Source organism: Oncorhynchus masou, chromosome 31, assembly GCF_036934945.1.
Source record: "Oncorhynchus masou masou isolate Uvic2021 chromosome 31, UVic_Omas_1.1, whole genome shotgun sequence".
NCBI lineage: Eukaryota > Metazoa > Chordata > Actinopteri > Salmoniformes > Salmonidae > Oncorhynchus > Oncorhynchus masou.
Window position 1 is genome coordinate 9,042,536 of NC_088242.1, and position 18,862 is coordinate 9,061,397.

At 43.2% G+C, this 18,862-nt stretch overlaps 1 protein-coding gene across 1 annotated transcript in view; it reads left to right on the forward strand.

Annotated features, from left to right (window-relative positions):
* The window catches only part of LOC135523396 (nuclear protein localization protein 4 homolog), a 38,075-nt gene extending 19,871 nt beyond the window's left edge, over window positions 1–18,204 (forward strand). Inside the window, exons 12-17 of the mRNA XM_064950038.1 lie at window positions 2,097–2,257; window positions 10,415–10,486; window positions 11,330–11,422; window positions 11,722–11,838; window positions 17,362–17,464; window positions 17,912–18,204. Of these exons, the coding sequence (XP_064806110.1) occupies window positions 2,097–2,257; window positions 10,415–10,486; window positions 11,330–11,422; window positions 11,722–11,838; window positions 17,362–17,464; window positions 17,912–18,075 (710 nt within the window). The 3' untranslated portion in view covers window positions 18,076–18,204. The remainder of the gene's footprint in view (window positions 1–2,096; window positions 2,258–10,414; window positions 10,487–11,329; window positions 11,423–11,721; window positions 11,839–17,361; window positions 17,465–17,911) is intronic.
* The last annotated feature ends 658 nt before the right edge of the window (window positions 18,205–18,862 follow it).

The window sequence follows — 18,862 nt, forward strand, 5'->3', positions numbered from 1 at the left end:
TCCCTGCCTGTGCCATTAAACCCCTACAACTCATCCAGAACGCCGCAGCCCGTCTGGTGTTCAACCTTCCCAAGTTCTCTCACGTCACCCCGCTCCTCCGCTCTCTCCACTGGCTTCCAGTTGAAGCTCGCATCCGCTACAAGACCATGGTGCTTGCCTACGGAGCTGTGAGGGGAACGGCACCGCAGTACCTCCAGGCTCTGATCAGGCCCTACACCCAAGCAAGGGCACTGCGTTCATCCACCTCTGGCCTGCTCGCCTCCCTACCATTGAGGAAGTACAGTTCCCGCTCAGCCCAGTCAAAACTGTTCGCTGCTCTGGCCCCCAATGGTGGAACAAACTCCCTCACGACGCCAGGACAGCGGAGTCAATCACCACCTTCCGGAGACACCTGAAACCCCACCTCTTCAAGGAATACCTAGGATAAGATAAGTAATCCTTCTCACCACCCCCCCTTAATGATTTAGATGCACTATTGTAAAGTGGCTGTTCCACTGGATGTCAGAAGGTGAATTCACCAATTTGTAAGTCGCTCTGGATAAGAGCGTCTGCTAAATGACTTAAATGTAAATGTATTAACACCATGGGACCATGCAGCCATCATAAGCTAAGGACCTTGTGAAGATGCTGGAGGAAACAGGTACAAAAGTATCTATATCCACAGTAAAACGAGTCCTATATCGACATAACCTGAAAGGCCGCTCAGCAAGGAAGAAGCCACTGCTCCAAATTGCCATTAAAAAGCCAGGCTACCGTTTACAACTGCACACGGGGACAAAGATCATACTTTTTGGAGAAATGTCCTCTGACCTGATGAAACAATAATAGAACTGTTTGGCCATAATGACCATCGTTATGTTTGGACGAAAAAGGGTGGGGGGCTTGCAAGCCGAAGAACACCATCCCAACCATGAAGCAAGGGGGTGGCAGCATCATGTTGTGGGGGTGCTTTGCTGCAGGAGGGACTGGTGCACTTCACAAAATAGATGGCATCATGAGGAAGACACTTTGTGGATATATTGAAGCAACATCTCAAGACATCAGTCAGGAAGTTAAAGCTTGGTCGCAAATGGGTCTTCAAAATGAACAATAACCCCAAGCATACTTAGAAAGTTGTGGCAGAATGGCTTAAGGACAACAAAGTCGAGGTATTGGAGTGGCCATCACAAAGCCCTGACCTCAATCCTATAGAAAATGTGTGGGCAGAACTGAAAAAGCATTTCTGAGCAAGGAGGCCTACAAACCTGACTCCGTTACATCAGCTCTGTAAGGAGGAATGGGCCAGAATTCACCCACCTTATTGTGGGAAGCTTGTGGAAGGCTACCTGAAACGTTTGATCCAAGTTAAACAATTTAAAGGCAATGCTACCAAATACTAATTGATTGTATGTAAACTTCTAACCCACTTGGAATGTGACGGAAGAAATAAAAGCTGAAATAGATCATTCTCTCTACTAATATTCTGACATTTCATATTCTTAAAACAAAGGGGTGATCCAAACTGACCTAAAACAGGGCATTTTTACTAGGATTAAATGTCAGGAATTGTGAAAAACTGAGTTTAAATGTATTTGGCGAAGGTGTATGTAAACTTCTGACTTCAACTGTACATGGTGGACTTTGCTTTGAGGATAGTAAAAATACGTTTAGAAACGTTTTGTATTTAGCGAAGCAAGTCAGTTAAGAACAAATTCTTATTCTACAATGATGGCCAACCCTAGCCCGGACGACGCTGGGCCAATTGTGCTCCGCCCTTTGGGACTCGAACCTGGGTGTTTTAATGATGAGTGTTTGCACCGACCGACTCATTTCGTTAATGTGTAATAAGAACAAACCTCTAGCCTGCATTCTCCTAACGGCTCACTTCAAGTTTGGGATGTGAACTTGGGTGTGAATGAAATGTTGTCCCATGGATTAATGAGATGTGGATATTTCACCACAACCATGATTCTATGACTATAATGTGGCTATCCCGGGCCTGCACTGTTGTATAACGGATCAATCATGCTTGATGATGATGACTGCCTGTCTTGTGATTTTTTTTTTTCCAGATGTTCTGTGAGGGTGACTGTGTGCCTCACTTCCTCTCCCTGCAGGTGGTCCTGATAACCAGGTGCACTTTGAGGGTTACCAGGTGTCTAACCAGTGCATGGCCCTGGTCAGAGATGAGTGTCTACTGCCCTGCCGAGACGCCCCTGAGCTGGGCTACGCTAAAGAGTCCAGCACAGAGCAGTACGTACCAGACGTCTTCTACAAGGTACAGTTACAAGGAGACAGTCACTAAAATCTCTCACCACTTCACTCATTTTTACTGCTCCTAATGTTTCTTTTTTTTAGGCTAAAATGGCAGGAACAAAATGTTGATTTAAACAGAACAAAAAAATGTCATCCAGTAGATTGAGTTAACCGAAAGGGGACTCTGTGTGAATAAGTGGTATTAGCTTGGACCTGAGGTAAACCTAATGGATTACTGCTTTATAGAAATAACAAAACGTTTTCATCACATTACATCTTTCCAATGTGAGAATGACAGAATGAATGCAACCCAAAGATCTTAATCTCTCTGTTTTAGAGCATTTAATTTTTTATTTTACCTTTATTTAACTAGGCAAGTCAGTTAAGAACAAATTCTTAGTTACAATGACGGCCTAGGAACAGTGGGTTAACTGCCTTGTTCAGGGGCAGAACAACAGATTTGTACCTTGTCAGCTTGGGGATTCAAACTTGCAACCTTTCGGTTACTAGTCCAATGCTCTAACCACTAGGCGGTAGCCGAGCATAGGTGGTCATCTCCAGTCCTCGAGGGCCTGATTTGGTGTCACACTTTCCCCCCCATCCCAAGCAAACACAGCTGATTAAACTAATGTACTTCTAAACTGAAGATCATGATTAGGTGATTATTGGAGTCAGGTGTGTAAGCTGGTGCTCGGACAAGACTGTGGCACCAATCATGCGCTCGGACTAGAATTGCCAACCCCTGGTTTAGGGCATAAGCTCCTCCCTCATCCTCTCTCTGCCTAGGGCATAAGCTCCTCCCTCATCCTCTCTCTGCCTAGGGCATAAGCTCCTCCCTCATCCTCTCTCTGCCTAGGGCATAAGCTCCTCCCTCATCCTCTCTCTGCCTAGGGCATAAGCACCTCCCTCATCCTCTCTCTGCCTAGGGCATAAGCTCCTCCCTCATCCTGTATGTGAATCCATGATAACAAGGACGGCGAAAACAGATTATCTGGAGGGACAATGAAGGCAACGTGGTTGTGGATGGAGTTGCAGGATCTTCAACATGATACCTGGATGAAGTCTGAGGACAAAGTGAGGGAAATGATCTCTGAGAAAGTGAATATGGATCACAGGAAGATTTGAGGTGGAGCATGCCCAGAGGACTAGAAAACCCACCACCAACCCAGGTGACAGGCCCAGGCCAATAGTGGTCAAGTTCTTGAGGTTCAAGGACAAGGTAGATGTTCTGGAAAGAGCCAAGAACTTGAGAGGAATGTGCATCTTCCTCACCAAGGACTATCCTGAAAAATGTGCGCCAGAAGAGAAAATAACTTATCTCCGGCCATGAAAGTCGGAGCGCGTTGGGACATTGCTTACATCTGCTATGTCAGCCTCATTGTCCACCCTCGGCCATGAGGCCAATACTTAAAGCTTAATCAAGAGCAGTGATACGAGCCAGAGCAGTGATACGAGCCAGAGCAGTGATACGAGCCAGAGCAGTGTGCAGGTTTCTTATTTTTATTTTCACCCTCCCTCCCAAAAGCCTGGAAGGGATGAGAGACGAACCCGCGAGTTTGTAGCTTCAACCCGGCAGCACACCAACTGATTTAATGGACTAACGATTTAAAAAAGAATGTTCCTCTTTGTTTGTTCTTTTCCATATTATGTATGAGGCTACACAGGAGATGGGCTGAAAATTTCCCATGTTAATACACTGCTCAAAAAAACAAAGGGAACACTTAAACAACACAATGTAACTCCATGTCAATCACACTTCTGTGAAATCAAACTGTCCACTTAGGAGGCAACACTGACAATAAATTTCACATGCTGTTGTGCAAATGGAATAGACAACAGGTGGAAATTATAGGCAATTTGCAAGACACCCCCAATAAAGGAGTGGTTCTGCAGGGGGTGACCACAGACCACTTCTCGGTTCCTATGCTTCCTGGCTGATGTTTTAGTCACTTTTTGAATGCTGGCGGTGCTTTCACTCTAGTGGTAGCATGAGACGGAGTCTACAACCCACACAAGTGGCTCAGGTAGTGCAGCTCATCCAGGATGGCATATCAATGCGAGCTGTGGCAAGAAGGTTTGCTGTGTCTGTCAGTGTAGTTTCCAGAGCATGGAGGCGCTACCAGGAGACAGGCCAGTACATCAGGAGATGTGGAGGAGGCCGTAGGAGGGCAACAACCCAGCAGCAGGATCGCTACCTCCGCCTTTGTGGAAGGAGGAGCAGGAGGAGCACTGCCAGAGCCCTGCAAAATGACCCCCAGCAGGCCACAAATGTGCATGTGTCTGCTCAAACGGTCAGAAACAGACTCCATGAGGGTGGTATGAGGGCCCGACGTCCACAGGTGGGGGTTGTGCTTACAGCCCAACACCGTGCAGGACGTTTGGCATTTGCCAGAGAACACCAAGATTGGCAAATTTGCCACTGGTGCCCTGTGCTCTTCACAGATGAAAGCAGGACGTGACAAAGAGTCTGGAGACGCCGTGGAGAACGTTCTGCTGCCTGCAACATCCTCCAGCATGACCGGTTTGGCGGTGGGTCAGTCATGGTGCGGGGTGGCATTTCTTTGGGGGGCCGCACAGCCCTCCATGTACTCGCCAGAGGTAGCCTGATTTCCATTAGGTACCGAGATGAGATCCTCAGACCCCTTGTGAGACCATATGCTGGTGCGGTTGGCCCTGGGTTCCACCTAATGCAAGACAATGCTAGACCTCATGTGGCTGTAGTATGTCAGCAGTTCCTGCAAGAGGAAGTTATTGATGCTATGGACTGGCCCGCCTGTTCCCCAGACCTGAATCCAATTGAGCACATCTGGGACATTATGTCTCGCTCCGTCCACCAACGCCACATTGCACCACAGACTGTCCAGGAGTTGGCGGATGCTTTAGTCCAGGTCTGGGAGGAGATCCCTCAGGAGACCACCAGCCACCTCATCAGGAGCATGCCCAGGCGTTGTAGGGAGGTCATACAGGCACGTGGAGGCCACACACTACTGAGCCTCATTTGGACTTGTTTTAAGGACATTACATCAAAGTTGGATCAGCCTGTAGTGTGGTTTTCCACTTTTTAATTTTGAGTGTCACTCCAAATCCAGACCTCCATGGGTTGATAAATTTGATTTCCATTGATCATTTTTGTGTGATTTTGTTGTCAGCACATTCAACTATGTAAAGAAAAAAGTATTTAAGAATATTTCATTAATTCAGATCTAGGATGTGTTATTTTAGTGTTTTAGTGTTGCAATAGCAGGATATAACATATTTAAAAGAGACCGGAATACTTACGGGAGAGTTTTTTTTTATATATACCCTAAACTGAAATATAGACGCAATGATTTTTACTGAGTTAGTTATATAAGAAAATCAAGCAATTTAAATAAATGAATTATGCCCTAATCTATGGATTTCACATGACTGGGCAGGAGAGCAGCCATGGGTGGACCTGGGAGTGCTTAGGCCCACCCACTGGGGAGCCAGGCCCAGCTGATCAGAATGAGTTTTCACCCACAAAAGGGCTTTATTACAGACAGAAATACTCCTCAGGTTCATCAGCTGTCTGGGTTGTTGGTCTCAGACCATCCCGCAGGTGAAGAAGTAGGATGTGGAGGTCCTGGGCTGGTGTGGTTACACTCTGCAGTTGTGAGGCCGGTTGGACGTACTGACATTTTCTAAAACAACACCAGAGGCAGCTTATGGTAGAGAAATCGTTTAAATTCTCTGACGACAGTTCTGGTAGACATTTATGCAGTCAGCATGCCAATTGCACGTTCCCTCAACTTGAGACATCAGTGGTATTGTGTCATATGAGACAACTGCACATTTTAGTGGCCTTTTTATTGTCCCCAGGATAAAGTGCACCTGTGTAATGATCCTAATGTTTTAATAATCAGCTTCTTGATATGCCACACCTGTCAGGTGGATGGATTATCTTGGCAAAGAAGAAATGCTCACAAACAGGGATGGAACCAAATTTGTGCGAAATCAGCTTTTGGTGCATATGGAACTTATCTTGGTCCCTTTTTTTTATTTCAGTTCATGAAACATGGGACTAACACTTAACAACATGTTGCTTTCATATTTTTGTTCAGTATATATTCAGAGCCAAATCCCTGAAATGCTTAGAGAAGATCTTTTGTCAAATGTTGTTGGAGTGTTGTGGTTGCAGGTTCACTTGGCATATCTAAAAGCCTTTAATTATGAGGTGTTACTATAGGCCAAGTGCTGACAGTCACTATCTAAATAATGTGTGAAATGCTTGATAGGGTATGTGATGTAAACAGAGAAGTATACTTTCTTGGGAACCAGAATACTTAATTAATCAAACTGTCTGCTCAAGAGGAAGAAGATTATTTTGTACCTATAAGATGCAGTGATCTATCTAGGAGAGCCAATGTTCCAAAAGCTGGGCCTAAAATCGTGTGTAAGAGATCATACAAAAGATTCTGCTGTGACTCTTGTGTGTGTTAGTCTGATGTGATTCATAAGGAGTTTCCAGACGCTGCACTTGACAAATTTGCTTCTTCTAATTATTGATAGACATTCACCTGCTAACAGTTCTAACAGTCAGTCTCTTAAGGGTCTGTGGATTGATGGGAAATTGAGACAGTTTGTTTGAAAGAGATGGAAAAGCGATGGGGGGGCTGCATATCTGACTGGCTGACTTACTGTAAACTGAGAAATGATGACTAAACTCAACAAAAATAACTGTATTATGAAGCCAAGATGAATGATGGGGGAAAACAATCTTAGAAGTACTTTTTAAAATTATGGGCAGAAAAACAAATTCATCTTTCATTGAATCATCTATTACTCACACAACCATTTGGTGTTATTTTGATTCCTTCATTGGTTCATTGATTTCTTCATTTTGATTCCTTCAATGATTATGATTCCTTCATTGGTGAAGGTGACAAACTTAGGCAGGAAATGCCAACAACTAACAGCGATCGTATTCATGCATCAAAAAAAAGAAAAACATTGTAAGTTTGAATTTTGTTAAGTTAGTGTGGGAGAGGTGAGAATTATTATTGATCAATACTTATACCTGGCATTGACAGCTTGGCAAGCTACTGAGGATGGTAGGAGTGGCCATAAAGTCAGCTGTCTGTCTTATCTTTAATCTGAGTCTAGAGGAAGGTGTTAGTTATCTGGCCTGGAGGGAAGCGAAAGTCATTCCGCTACCCAAGAGTGGCAAAGTGGGTTTTACCGGTTCTAACAGCAGAACAATCAGCTTGCTGCCAGCTCTTTAAAAAAAAAACTGTAGAATTTTTTGTTGTTATTGACCAAATACAATGCTATTTCTCTGTAAACAAATTGACAAGACTTTCAGCATGTTTATAGAGAAAGGGCACTCAACATGTACTGCACTGACACAAATGACTGATGATTGTTTGAAATAAATTGATATTTAGAAGGTTGTGGGAGCTGTACTGTTAGATTTAAGTGACTCCTTCGATATTATTGACCATAACCTGTTGAAAACGTATGTTATATATATATATTTTTTTTTATGGCATATTGTGGCTAAAGATCTATCGATCGACTATAACTCTTCTTTAATAGAAGCTTCTCTAATGTCACGTGTGGTGTACCATGGCAGCTCTCTTGGCCCTCGTTACTATGTTTATCAATGACCTGCCACTGCTATTTAACAAACCCTGTGTGTCCATGTATGCTGAGGATTCAACCATATACTTGTCAGCAACCACAGATAATGAAGTCACTGAAACCCTTAAGAAGGAGTTGCAGTCTGTTTTGGAATGGGTGGCCAATAATAAACTGGTCCTGAACATCTCTAAAACTAAGAGCATTATATCTGGTACAAATCATTCCTGACGCTGTAGACCTCAGCTGGATCTGGTAATGAGTGGTGTGGCTGTTGAACAAGTTGAGGAGACTAAATTACTTGGCGTTACCTTAGATTGTAAACTGTCATGGTCCAAACATATATACAGTACCAGTCAAGTTTGTACACACCGACTCATTCAAGGGTTTTTCTTTTCACTATTTTCTACATTGTAGGATGATAGTGAAGATGTAGTAACCAAAAAAGGGTTAACCAATCAACATATGTTATTTGAGGTTCTTCAGAGTAATCCACCCTATGCCTTGACAGTTTTCACACTCTTGGCATTCTCTCAACCAGTTTCACGAGGAATGCTTTTCCAACAGTCTTGAATGAGTTCCCACATGCTGAGCGCTTGTTGGCTGCTTTTCCTTCACTCTGCTGTCCAACTCATCCCAAACCATCTCATTTGGATTGAGATTGAGTGATTGTGGAGGCCAGGTCATCTGATGCAGCACCATCACTCTCTTTGGTCAAATAGCCCTTACACAGCCTGGAGGTGCGTTAGGTCATTGTCCTGTTGGAAAACAAATGATTGTCCCACTAAGCGCAAACAAGATAGGATGGCGTATCGCTGCAGAATGCTGGGATAGACATGCTGGTTAAGTGTGCCTTGAATTCTAAATAAATCACAGACCGTGTCACCAACAAAGCCCCCACACACACACCATCACACCACCTCCATGCTTCACAGTGGGAACCACAGATCTTCCGTTCACCTACTCTGCGTCTCACATAGACACGGCGGTTGGAACCAAAAACCTCACATTTGGACTCATCAGACGAAAGGACAGATTTCCACTGGTCTAATGTCCATTGCTTGTGTGTCTTAGCCCAAGCAAGTCTCTTCTTCTTATTGGTGTCCTTTAGTAGTGATTTCTTTGCAGAAATTTCACCGTGACGGTCTGATTCACAGTCTCCTCTGAACAGTTGATGTGTCTGTTACTTGAACTCTGAATCATTTATTTGGGCTGCAGTCTGAGGTTGCAGTTAACTCTAATGAACTTGTCCTCTACAGCAGAGGTAACTCTGGGTCTTCCTTTCCTGTGGCGGTCTTCATGAGAGCCAGCTTCATCATAGCGCTTGATGGATTTTGCAACTGCACTTAATATTAAGTTCTTGAAATATTCTGTATTGACTGACCTTCATGTCTTAAAGTAATGATGGACTATCGTTTCTCTTTGCTTATTTGAGCTGTTTTTGCCTAAATATGGACTTTTAGCAAATAGGGTCATCTTCTGTATACCACCCCTACCTTGTCACAAGACAACTGATTGTCTCAAACCCATTAAGAAGGAAAGAAATTCCACTAATAAACTTTGAACAATGCACACCTATTAATTGAAATGCATTCCAGGTGAAGCTGGTTGAGAGAACACCAAGTGTGTGCAAAGCTGTCATCAAGGCAAAGGGTGACAACTTTGAAGAATCTCAAACAAATCAATATATAAAAATATATATATATATATATATATTTATTTTTTTGGTGACTACCTGATTCCATATGCATTCTATCATAATTTTGATTTCTTCACTATTATTCTACAATGTAGAAAATATGAAACCCTGGAACGAGTAGCTGTGTCAACTTTTGACTGGTACTGTAGATTCAATGGTTGTAAAGATGGGGAGAGGTCTGTCCATAATAAACAGATGCTCTGTTTTTTTGGACACCACACTTCAAAAGCAAGTCGTGCAGGTTCTAGTTTTGTCTTACCAGGCGTAGGGTCAAGTGGTGCAGGGAAAGATCTAGTTAAGCTGCAGCAGCCCGGAACAGAGCGGCACATCTTGCTCTTCACTGTAATCAGAAGGCTAATTGAAATAATATGCATTCCACTCTCTCTTGGTTAAGTGTTATTTTTTTTATGAGAAACAATGTTGTGACATTCCAAATGGTTTGCTTAGTCAACTTCCACACACACAGCTCTGACACGCACACACTTACCCCACCAGACATGCCACCAGGGGTCTTTTCACTGTCCTCATCCAAAACAAATTCAAGGACGCAGTAGGTATTATATAGAGCCATGGAACGCTCTTCCGTCTCCTATTGCTCAAATGAACAGCAAACCTGGTTTCAAAAAACAGAAAGCAAAGCCTCTCGCAGCACAACGTCTCTCCCCTATTTGACCTAGATATTTAGTGTATGTATTGATGTGCCATTGTATGTAGTTCTGTCCTTGTCTATTAATGTTCCGTATTATGTCATGCTTCGTGTACTGTGTGGACCACAGAAACAGCTAATGGGCATCTTAATAAAATACCAAATAACTATTGGAACAGTTACAGCTGTCGTATTTCTCTCCATTGATTGTCATTTTTCTTCATCCCCCTCAACAGGACAAAGATAAATTTGGCAATGACATCACATATTTAGCCCGGCCCCTTCCTGTGGAGTACCTTATCATAGATGTAAGTATGAAAGCATGTGGGTGTGTACATTTGCCGTTTTTATGCAGGTTTAAAGAAAGGAATCAACCAATGACATGAGGAGTGGTAGGACAGGTTTTAGAGTTTAGCATTCATAGCAGGGCCAGCCAACTGAAATACGCGTCTGTCCGTTTTAATATTAGCTCATTAACATTCTCCATCTAACTAGCAGGTGTTTCACATTTTCTAGTTGCTATGTGTGTTTTTACGAACAACTAAATTGTTCAACTGAAGGTTTGCCCGACGCTGTAAAGATGTCTTTCTCCTTCCACAATAATATTGGCAGCTCCTCGCCATACAGAAATATCCAAATCACCATAACTCCACCAACCTATCATGAGGTTGTTCTGTCCAATGATGAGCCCAAGAAAATAAAGAACTAGATGGACTAGCCAAATATTTACTGGCACCAGCTGAGAGCACTTTGTTACTTCTCTTGTATTCCTCTGTCTCGTGTTCCACTCTGTTGTCGTCGCGTGGTCCTCTGTTTTCATATTCAACTGACATCTGTTGTCTTGGCTCTACATCTCGCTGATGTCAAAGGGACTCTCCAAGATGGAACTCTCTTCCAGTCTGTTAGCGCAGTCTGCTAGTTAGAGAAGCGCTATGGGATTCATTTAAGATATTCTTTGAGTTATGGTTTCAAATGTTTTCAGAAAATGAGCAGAGGGACTCGGCTGTCCTATCTTCAAGGGGAAGCTGGTTCCACCATTGTGGTGCCAGGACAGAGATGTTTTAACTTGGCTCAGCGGGAGAGGTGGGGAGGGCCAAGAGACGACGAGAGGTTCCAGTCAGTTAACTTCGTTTGTCACTCCTTCTATCCAGATAACCACCACCTTCCCTAAGGACCCCCAGTATACCTTCAGCTCCACACCACGCTTTCCCATAGAGAACAGAGATATCCTGGGAGAGACACAGGTACACATTGACACACACACAACAGCTAAATTGGCTGTTCCGATGTGTGAGGTTTGGTATTTTTGTTTTCTTTCAGTGGTCAAAGAATGACCTACCATACAGAAGGTTCCGAAGTGTTTTTTTTTTTTTTAAACTTTGTTTAACCTACTTTGGCAACAGCCATTATTTCTCTGTTTCGATCTGACCTGATCACATGATTGTCTGCCAATTCATCCTAAGAGTCCCTGGGCTATGGGGATCATAGAAAGTTATTATTCTTGATCATATTCTATGTTTTCCCCTTCCTGTATGTGTGACAGGATTTCCACAGTTTAGCTACGTACCTGTCCCAGTGCACCTCGACTGTATTCCTGGACATGGTGTCAGACTTCCACCTGCTCCTCTTCCTGGTCACCAACGAGGTCATGCCTCTCAGGGTAAGTTCTGCACAAACACACTCACACCGTACCCCACACACCCATACTGTCACTCACTCACATGCAGACTTGTACACTAGGGTTGGTCATGCCTCTCAGGGTAAGTTCTGCACAAACACACTCACACCGTACCCCACACACCCATACTGTCACTCACTCACATACAGACTTGTACACTAGGGTTGGTCATGCCTCTCAGGTTAAGTTCTGCACAAACACACTCACACCGTACCCCACACACCCATACTGTCACTCACTCACATACAGACTTGTACACTAGGGTTGGTCATGCCTCTCAGGGTAAGTTCTGCACAAACACACTCACACCGTACCCCACACACCCATACTGTCACTCACTCACATACAGACTTGTACACTAGGGTTGGTCATGCCTCTCAGGGTAAGTTCTGCACAAACACACTCACACCGTACCCCACACACCCATACTGTCACTCACTCACATGCAGACTTGTACACTAGGGTTGGTCATGCCTCTCAGGGTAAGTTCTGCACAAACACACTCACACCGTACCCCACACACCCATACTGTCACTCACTCACATACAGACTTGTACACTAGGGTTGGTCATGCCTCTCAGGGTAAGTTCTGCACAAACACACTCACACCGTACCCCACACACCCATACTGTCACTCACTGACATACAGACTTGTACACTAGGGTTGGTCATGCCTCTCAGGGTAAGTTCTGCACAAACACACTCACACCATACCCCACACACCCATACTGTCACTCACTCGCATACAGACTTGTACACTAGGGTTTGGGCGAATTTACAATTGCGTTTTATCGACAAGGGAGTACAAAACAATTGCTAAAAATACTAATGGAATAGGAAGTTTAAACGAATGATAATTTTATAACACTTAGAAACAAATGAACAATGGCAAATGTTAAACTAATAGGCCTTTTAGGATATGCCTTTCACCTATCAAACTGTACAAATCCCAAATATAGACCTACAAGTTACAACGTTTTAAGAAATGAGTGTGAACCAAGTAGTGAGTGGAGAGGGGGAAGAACACGTTGAAAATATGTCTCATGGTTTGACCGAATATTTTAGCCTATCCTATACTCATGTATTTGGATTTTTTATTTTTTTACCTTTATTTAACTCGGCAAGTCGGTTAAGAACAAATTCTTATTTTCAATGACGGCCTAGGAACAGTGGGTTAACTGCGTGTTCAGGGGCAGAATGACAGATTTGTACCTTGTCAGCTCGGGGGTTTGAAATTGCAACTACTAGTCCAATGCTCTAACCACTAGGCTACCCTGCCACCCCGAGAAGGTTCGGTCACACACATTTCCTAGGTGGCAAAGGTCCGAATGGATATTGTCATTGTTTTGGAGTAGGAACAATAGTCTACACTTGATACGTCTATAATATTCATTTTTAAAAGGTAAAGAAATACTAAGTGATATCTGGGTATTTCTATGGACAAGAGAAACACAGCCTATTTAATCATCTTTCTGCAGTCTAGACTAGATACAGAAAAATTATTAGCAATGTATCCATTATATTGCTTTCTTCCCGCCAATTGACCCTTCCATGCACAACACGTGTTCTCCTCCAGAGGGGAAATACACGGTACAATCGTATGTCAACGATGTTTATTAGTGTTGTCACAATATCAGAATTTGGACCAATAACAAGCTTAGGGTTACTTTATTCGGAAGCGATACTCGATACGGAAACGATACCACGTCAAAAAAACGAATGTGTATCACAGAACTTATTTTTTTAAAGTAGGGGGCGTGGTCAGAAAACCAGTCAGCATCTGGTGTGACCACCCTTTTGCCTTATGCAGCGCGACACATCTCTTTCGAAAAGAGTTGATCAGGCTGTTGATTGTGGGCTGTGGAATACTGTCCCACTCTTGTTCAATTGCTGTGTGAAGTTGCCAGATGTTGGCGGAAACTGGAACACGCTGTCGTACATGTCAATCCAGAGCATCCCAAACATGCTCTATGGGTGACATATCTGGTGAGAATGCTGGCCGTGGAAGAACTGGGTCATTTTCAACTTCCAGAAAATTGTGTACAGATCCTTGCAACATGGGGCTGTGCATCATCATGCTGAAACAATAACGAATGGAGGGCGTGTGAATGGCACGACAATGGGTCTCAGGATCTCGTCATGGTATCTCTGTGGATTCAAATTGCCATCAATAAAATGCAATTGTGTTCGTTGTCCATAGCTTAATTCTGCCCCATACCATAACCCCAGCGCCACCATGGGGCACTCTGTTCACAACGTTGGCATTAGAAAACCCGCTTGCCCACACGACATCTACCCGGTACAGTTGAAGCCGATATTGATCTGCGAAGAGCACACTTCTCCAGCGTGCCAGTGGCCATCTAAAGGTGAGCATTTGCCCACTGAAGTCACTTATGACACCATATTACAGTCAGGTCAAAACCTGAGGGCGACGAGCTTTGAGACGAGCTTCCTGGAGACCGTTTCTGACAGTTTCACCAGCTTGTCCGGGTGGCTGGTCTGATGATCCCGAAGATGAAGAAGCTGGATGTGGAGGTCCTGGGCTGGCGTGGTTAAATGTGGTCAGTGGTTGTGAGGCTGGTTGGATGATCTGCCATTTTCTCTGGAGAAAAAAAATGTTGCAGGGGGCTTATGCTAGAGAAATGAACATCAAATTCTCTGGCAACAGCTCTGATGGATATTCCTGCAGTCAGCATGCCAATTGCGCGCTCCCTCAACTTGAGACATCTGTGGCATTGTGTCGCGTGAGACAACTGCACATTTTAGTGGCCTTTTATTGTTCCCAGCACAAGGTGCACCTGTGTGTAATGATCATGCTGTTTAATCAGCTTCTTGATATGCCACACCTGTTAGGTGGATGGTTTATCTTGGCAAAGGAGAAATGCTCACTAACAGGGATGTAAACAAATTTTTGCACAAAATTTGAAAGAAGTAAGCTTTTTCAGCTCATAGGCCCAACACTTGATTGCATTTATATTTTTTGTTCAGTGTATATTGATGCCATAGCAAGTTATGAGTGCATTTCACACACTTCTGAGCCGGAAAAGTACTGAAGTTTCGTTATATCGGACAAAAACTAATGTTTGCCCAGGAAGATGGAACACCCTCAGTCTCTCACACTCTCAAATCAAATACATTCAAGCACTATGTTTTGGTTTGTTGTCATGCTGCAAAAGGTTCAGATTATCACCACGTTTTGTGGAAATGATTTAGTGTCTTAACTCGCCAGTAAGTCTCTTTGTTCACAGAAAAGTGTCTATAATTGTATTGTATATATATATCTACTACGATTCCCAGAGTGCATTTCAACTCCCAGGGAGCAATGCTTCGCTCATGACTGCTCGCTGGCTAGTGGCTACATTGTTGTTATAGTGAAGTTAAGAGTGCATTTCACATTTACTTTTGGGTTGTAATCATATTATTATAGTGCTCACATAAATGTAATGAATACTTTGCCTTCAGGAAGTATTCATAGCACTGGACTGATACCAAGTTATAGTTGTTACATCATTAATAAAACATGTATTTGAGTTATTCACCCATCTACACACATTACCCCATGATGACAAAGTGAGAAGATGTTTTTAGACATTTTGAGTGTATTGAGTCAGCCTTGAGTCGCGTATTGAACATTCCTTGAATCTTTTATTTCAGCTCATGAAACATCGGACCAAACACTTTACATGTTGCGTTTTATGTTTCTGTTCGGTAATAGATTTAAGTCAACTGTATCTTGGCCACTCCGTGTCATCTCGGAAAGCAACTCCAGTGTATATTTGACCTTTGTGTTTTAGGTCATTGTTCTGCTGACAGGTGGATTTGTCACCCAGTGTCTGTTGGAAAGCAGACTGAACCAGGTTTTCCATTTAGGATTTTGCCTGTGCTTGGCCCTGTTCTGTTTATTTTTATCCCCCAAAAACCTCCCTTGTCCTTGCCGATGAGAAGCATACCCATAACATGATGCAGCCACCACCATGCTTGAACATATGAAGAGTGGTACTCAGTGACGCTTTATTGGATTCTTTTCCAAACATTATGCTTTGTAATTCAGGACATAAATGTAATTTCTTTGGCACATTTTGACTTTAGTGCCTTTTATTGCAAACAGGATGTTTTTGGAATATATATGTGCTTTACTTTTCACTTTAATTTAAGTTCGTATTGTGGAGCAACTACAATGTTGATCCATCCTCAGTTTTCTCCCATCACTGCCATTAAACTCTGACTTTTTAAAGTTGGCCTCATGGTGAAACCCCATAACTGTTTCCTTCCCCTCTGGCAAATGAGTTAGGAAGGACGCTTGTGTCTTTTGTAGTGACTTGGTTTATTCATACAGCACCCAAAGTAATTACGTCACCATCCCCAAAGGGATATTCAATGTGTTTTTGTTTTTGCCCATCTACCAATAGGTGCCCTTACTTGTGATGCATTGGAAAACCTCCCTGGTATTTTTTATGGTGGAATCTGTGTTTTGAAATTCACTGCTCGACTGAGGGGGACCGTACAATTGTCTGTATGTGTGGAGTACAGCGATTTGAGGTAGTCATTAAAAAAATGTCACACACTTACATAGTGAGTCCATGCAATTTATGTGACTTGTAAAGCACATTTTTACTCCTGAACTTATTTGGGCTTGCTATAACAAAGGAGTTGAATACTTATTGACTCAAAAACATTTTAAGCTTTATATTTTTAATTCCACTTTGACATTATGGGGTATTGTGTGTAGGCCAGTGACACGAGCTCAATTGAATCCATTTTAAATCCAAGCTGTAAAACAACGTCTCAGGGTGTGAATACTTTCTGAAAACACTATGTTCAAGTCATTATCTCCTTAAAAAATGTAATGTACTTGCTAGTAGAATGTTAGAATACAAATGTCACCTGTAAAATAGTTTGTCGTTTTGCAACAAAACCTCCATTGCACAACTTTTGCATAGTTGTCGTTATCTGCTCTTAAGTTCATAGTTCACTTCTGGAGCCAGTTTTGTAAACAAGCTGTGGGCGTGAAGGTATGGTGTTTCTGTTAGAAGCCAAGCTGTGGGCATTTTCTCCTCTGTTCTAGTATTAAAAAACGACCAAAGTTTCAGTATACCGTGAAAAACTGTTTTTACAGGAAGATGGGACAATATTTCCCTCCAGACATCGCCCAACCATATTTCGCGCACACACACCCACACCCACACACACCCACACTCTCAAACCAAAAACGTTCAAGCACTATGTGTTGGTTTATTGTCATGCTACAAAAGGTTCAGATTATCACCACGTTTGTTCAATGTGGAAATGATTGTGTATTTGTCAACAGTACTCCCCCCCCCCCCCATCTTCAATCAATCTCTTTGTTCATGGCAACTTGGCTCTAAATCCTTGATTGATGTCATCTATCGTTAACAATCGCAATGTTTCCCTGCATTTGATTGGGGTTATCTTGGCGTGGCCGGAAAATAGTTACTTAATGTATTTTATTTTTTACCCAAAAATGTTCTCATTATTTGTTCCCAGGACAGCATTGGTCTGCTGTTGGACGCTGTGAAGACGAAAGACGAGGAGCTGGCTCAGACCTGGAAGAAGTCTGAGCAGTGGGCCACTATCGAGCAGTTGTGCAGTAAGTACCTCTGGACATCCAGGCAGGGCACTGACATGCCTTAGTTGAAATTTTTACATTTCTGTCACTGTTGAAGAGTAATGGATTGTTATATTTTTCTTAATTCCATTATTTTACTTTTAGATTAGTGTGTATTGTTGTGAATTGTTAGATACTACTGCACTGTTGAAGTTAGGAACACAAAGCATTTCATTTCACCCGCAATAACATCTGCTAAATATGTGTATGTGACCGATAAAATTTGATTTTGGATCTGATTTTAAAGTGATTGAGTTAAACTTGTCTTGCATTCAATTCCGTAGAACTTTATTGACCACAAAGATACATTTGGTTGGAGCTCCTTTCATGTATCATCCCTACATATAAAAAGGAAGTCTGAGAAGTCCTTCCTGGTAAGAGTCACCGCCACTCTTATGTCCCTGACCCCTCTCTCCCTCCTCTCCTCAGGCACGGTGGGTGGGCAGTCATCGGGCCCTCAGGAGTACGGGGCCATGGGCGGGGGCCCCTCTACCCCAGCATCCTCCTCGGCGATGTGGTCTTGTCTCCACTGCACCTTTATGAACCAACCAGGCACAGAGCTCTGTGAGATGTGCAGCCTGCCGAGGGGTTAAACCCCACCCCTGCCCTGGCCCCCATGTTTCCCGAACACCTCTACCCACCCGCTTCCCTAATCCACCAACGACTTCGCACCGGGATTGGACACTGCAAACAGCTGCGTGATTGGATGTCTCCTCTGACCCCCCCCCCCCCTTGTCTATTCAATCTCAGACTGCTGCGGGGTTGACAAGCGCAAAACGATGGTATTTGTTTACACCAAATCAAATGATTTAACAAATAATGACTGTGCTCTCATCTCTCTCACGCGCTCTCTGCCGTGGCCCCTGACTGAGACTGGCTGGGACATGTTTAGCTGAAAGCACTTTGGCAACAAGGCTTCTTCCCTCTTCCTCCCCACGGTTCCTTATGTTCCTCCATGACCTGGCGCCAATAAATGTTGCTGTGCTTCAGGGACAACAGCAAAGGAAAGACTCAATCATTTGAAGTTATATGTCACTCACACCGACCGGTGCACCCGTTCGCTCTCGCGACTTATTCTGGAAAGTCTGTGTAAATAATATACATTCCTTGAGGAAGGATTGATTGCTGTTTTATTTAATTGCACATGAAGCGTTTTGTTTTCCTGATTTGTAGCTACAGTAGATATCGGGTGTGTTTTTTTTTTTCTTCTCATTTCTCCCAAGAGTTATCAGACACTGACGGGTCTATCCAGAAGATCTCTTGATTGGCCCAAACCTCTTCACAGAGTTATACAATTAACCTATCAGGCACTATCATAAACCGAGCTGTTTTATTTTGAGTGTTTTGTATTGCAGTAGTGATGTGTTCTCGGTTGCTCAG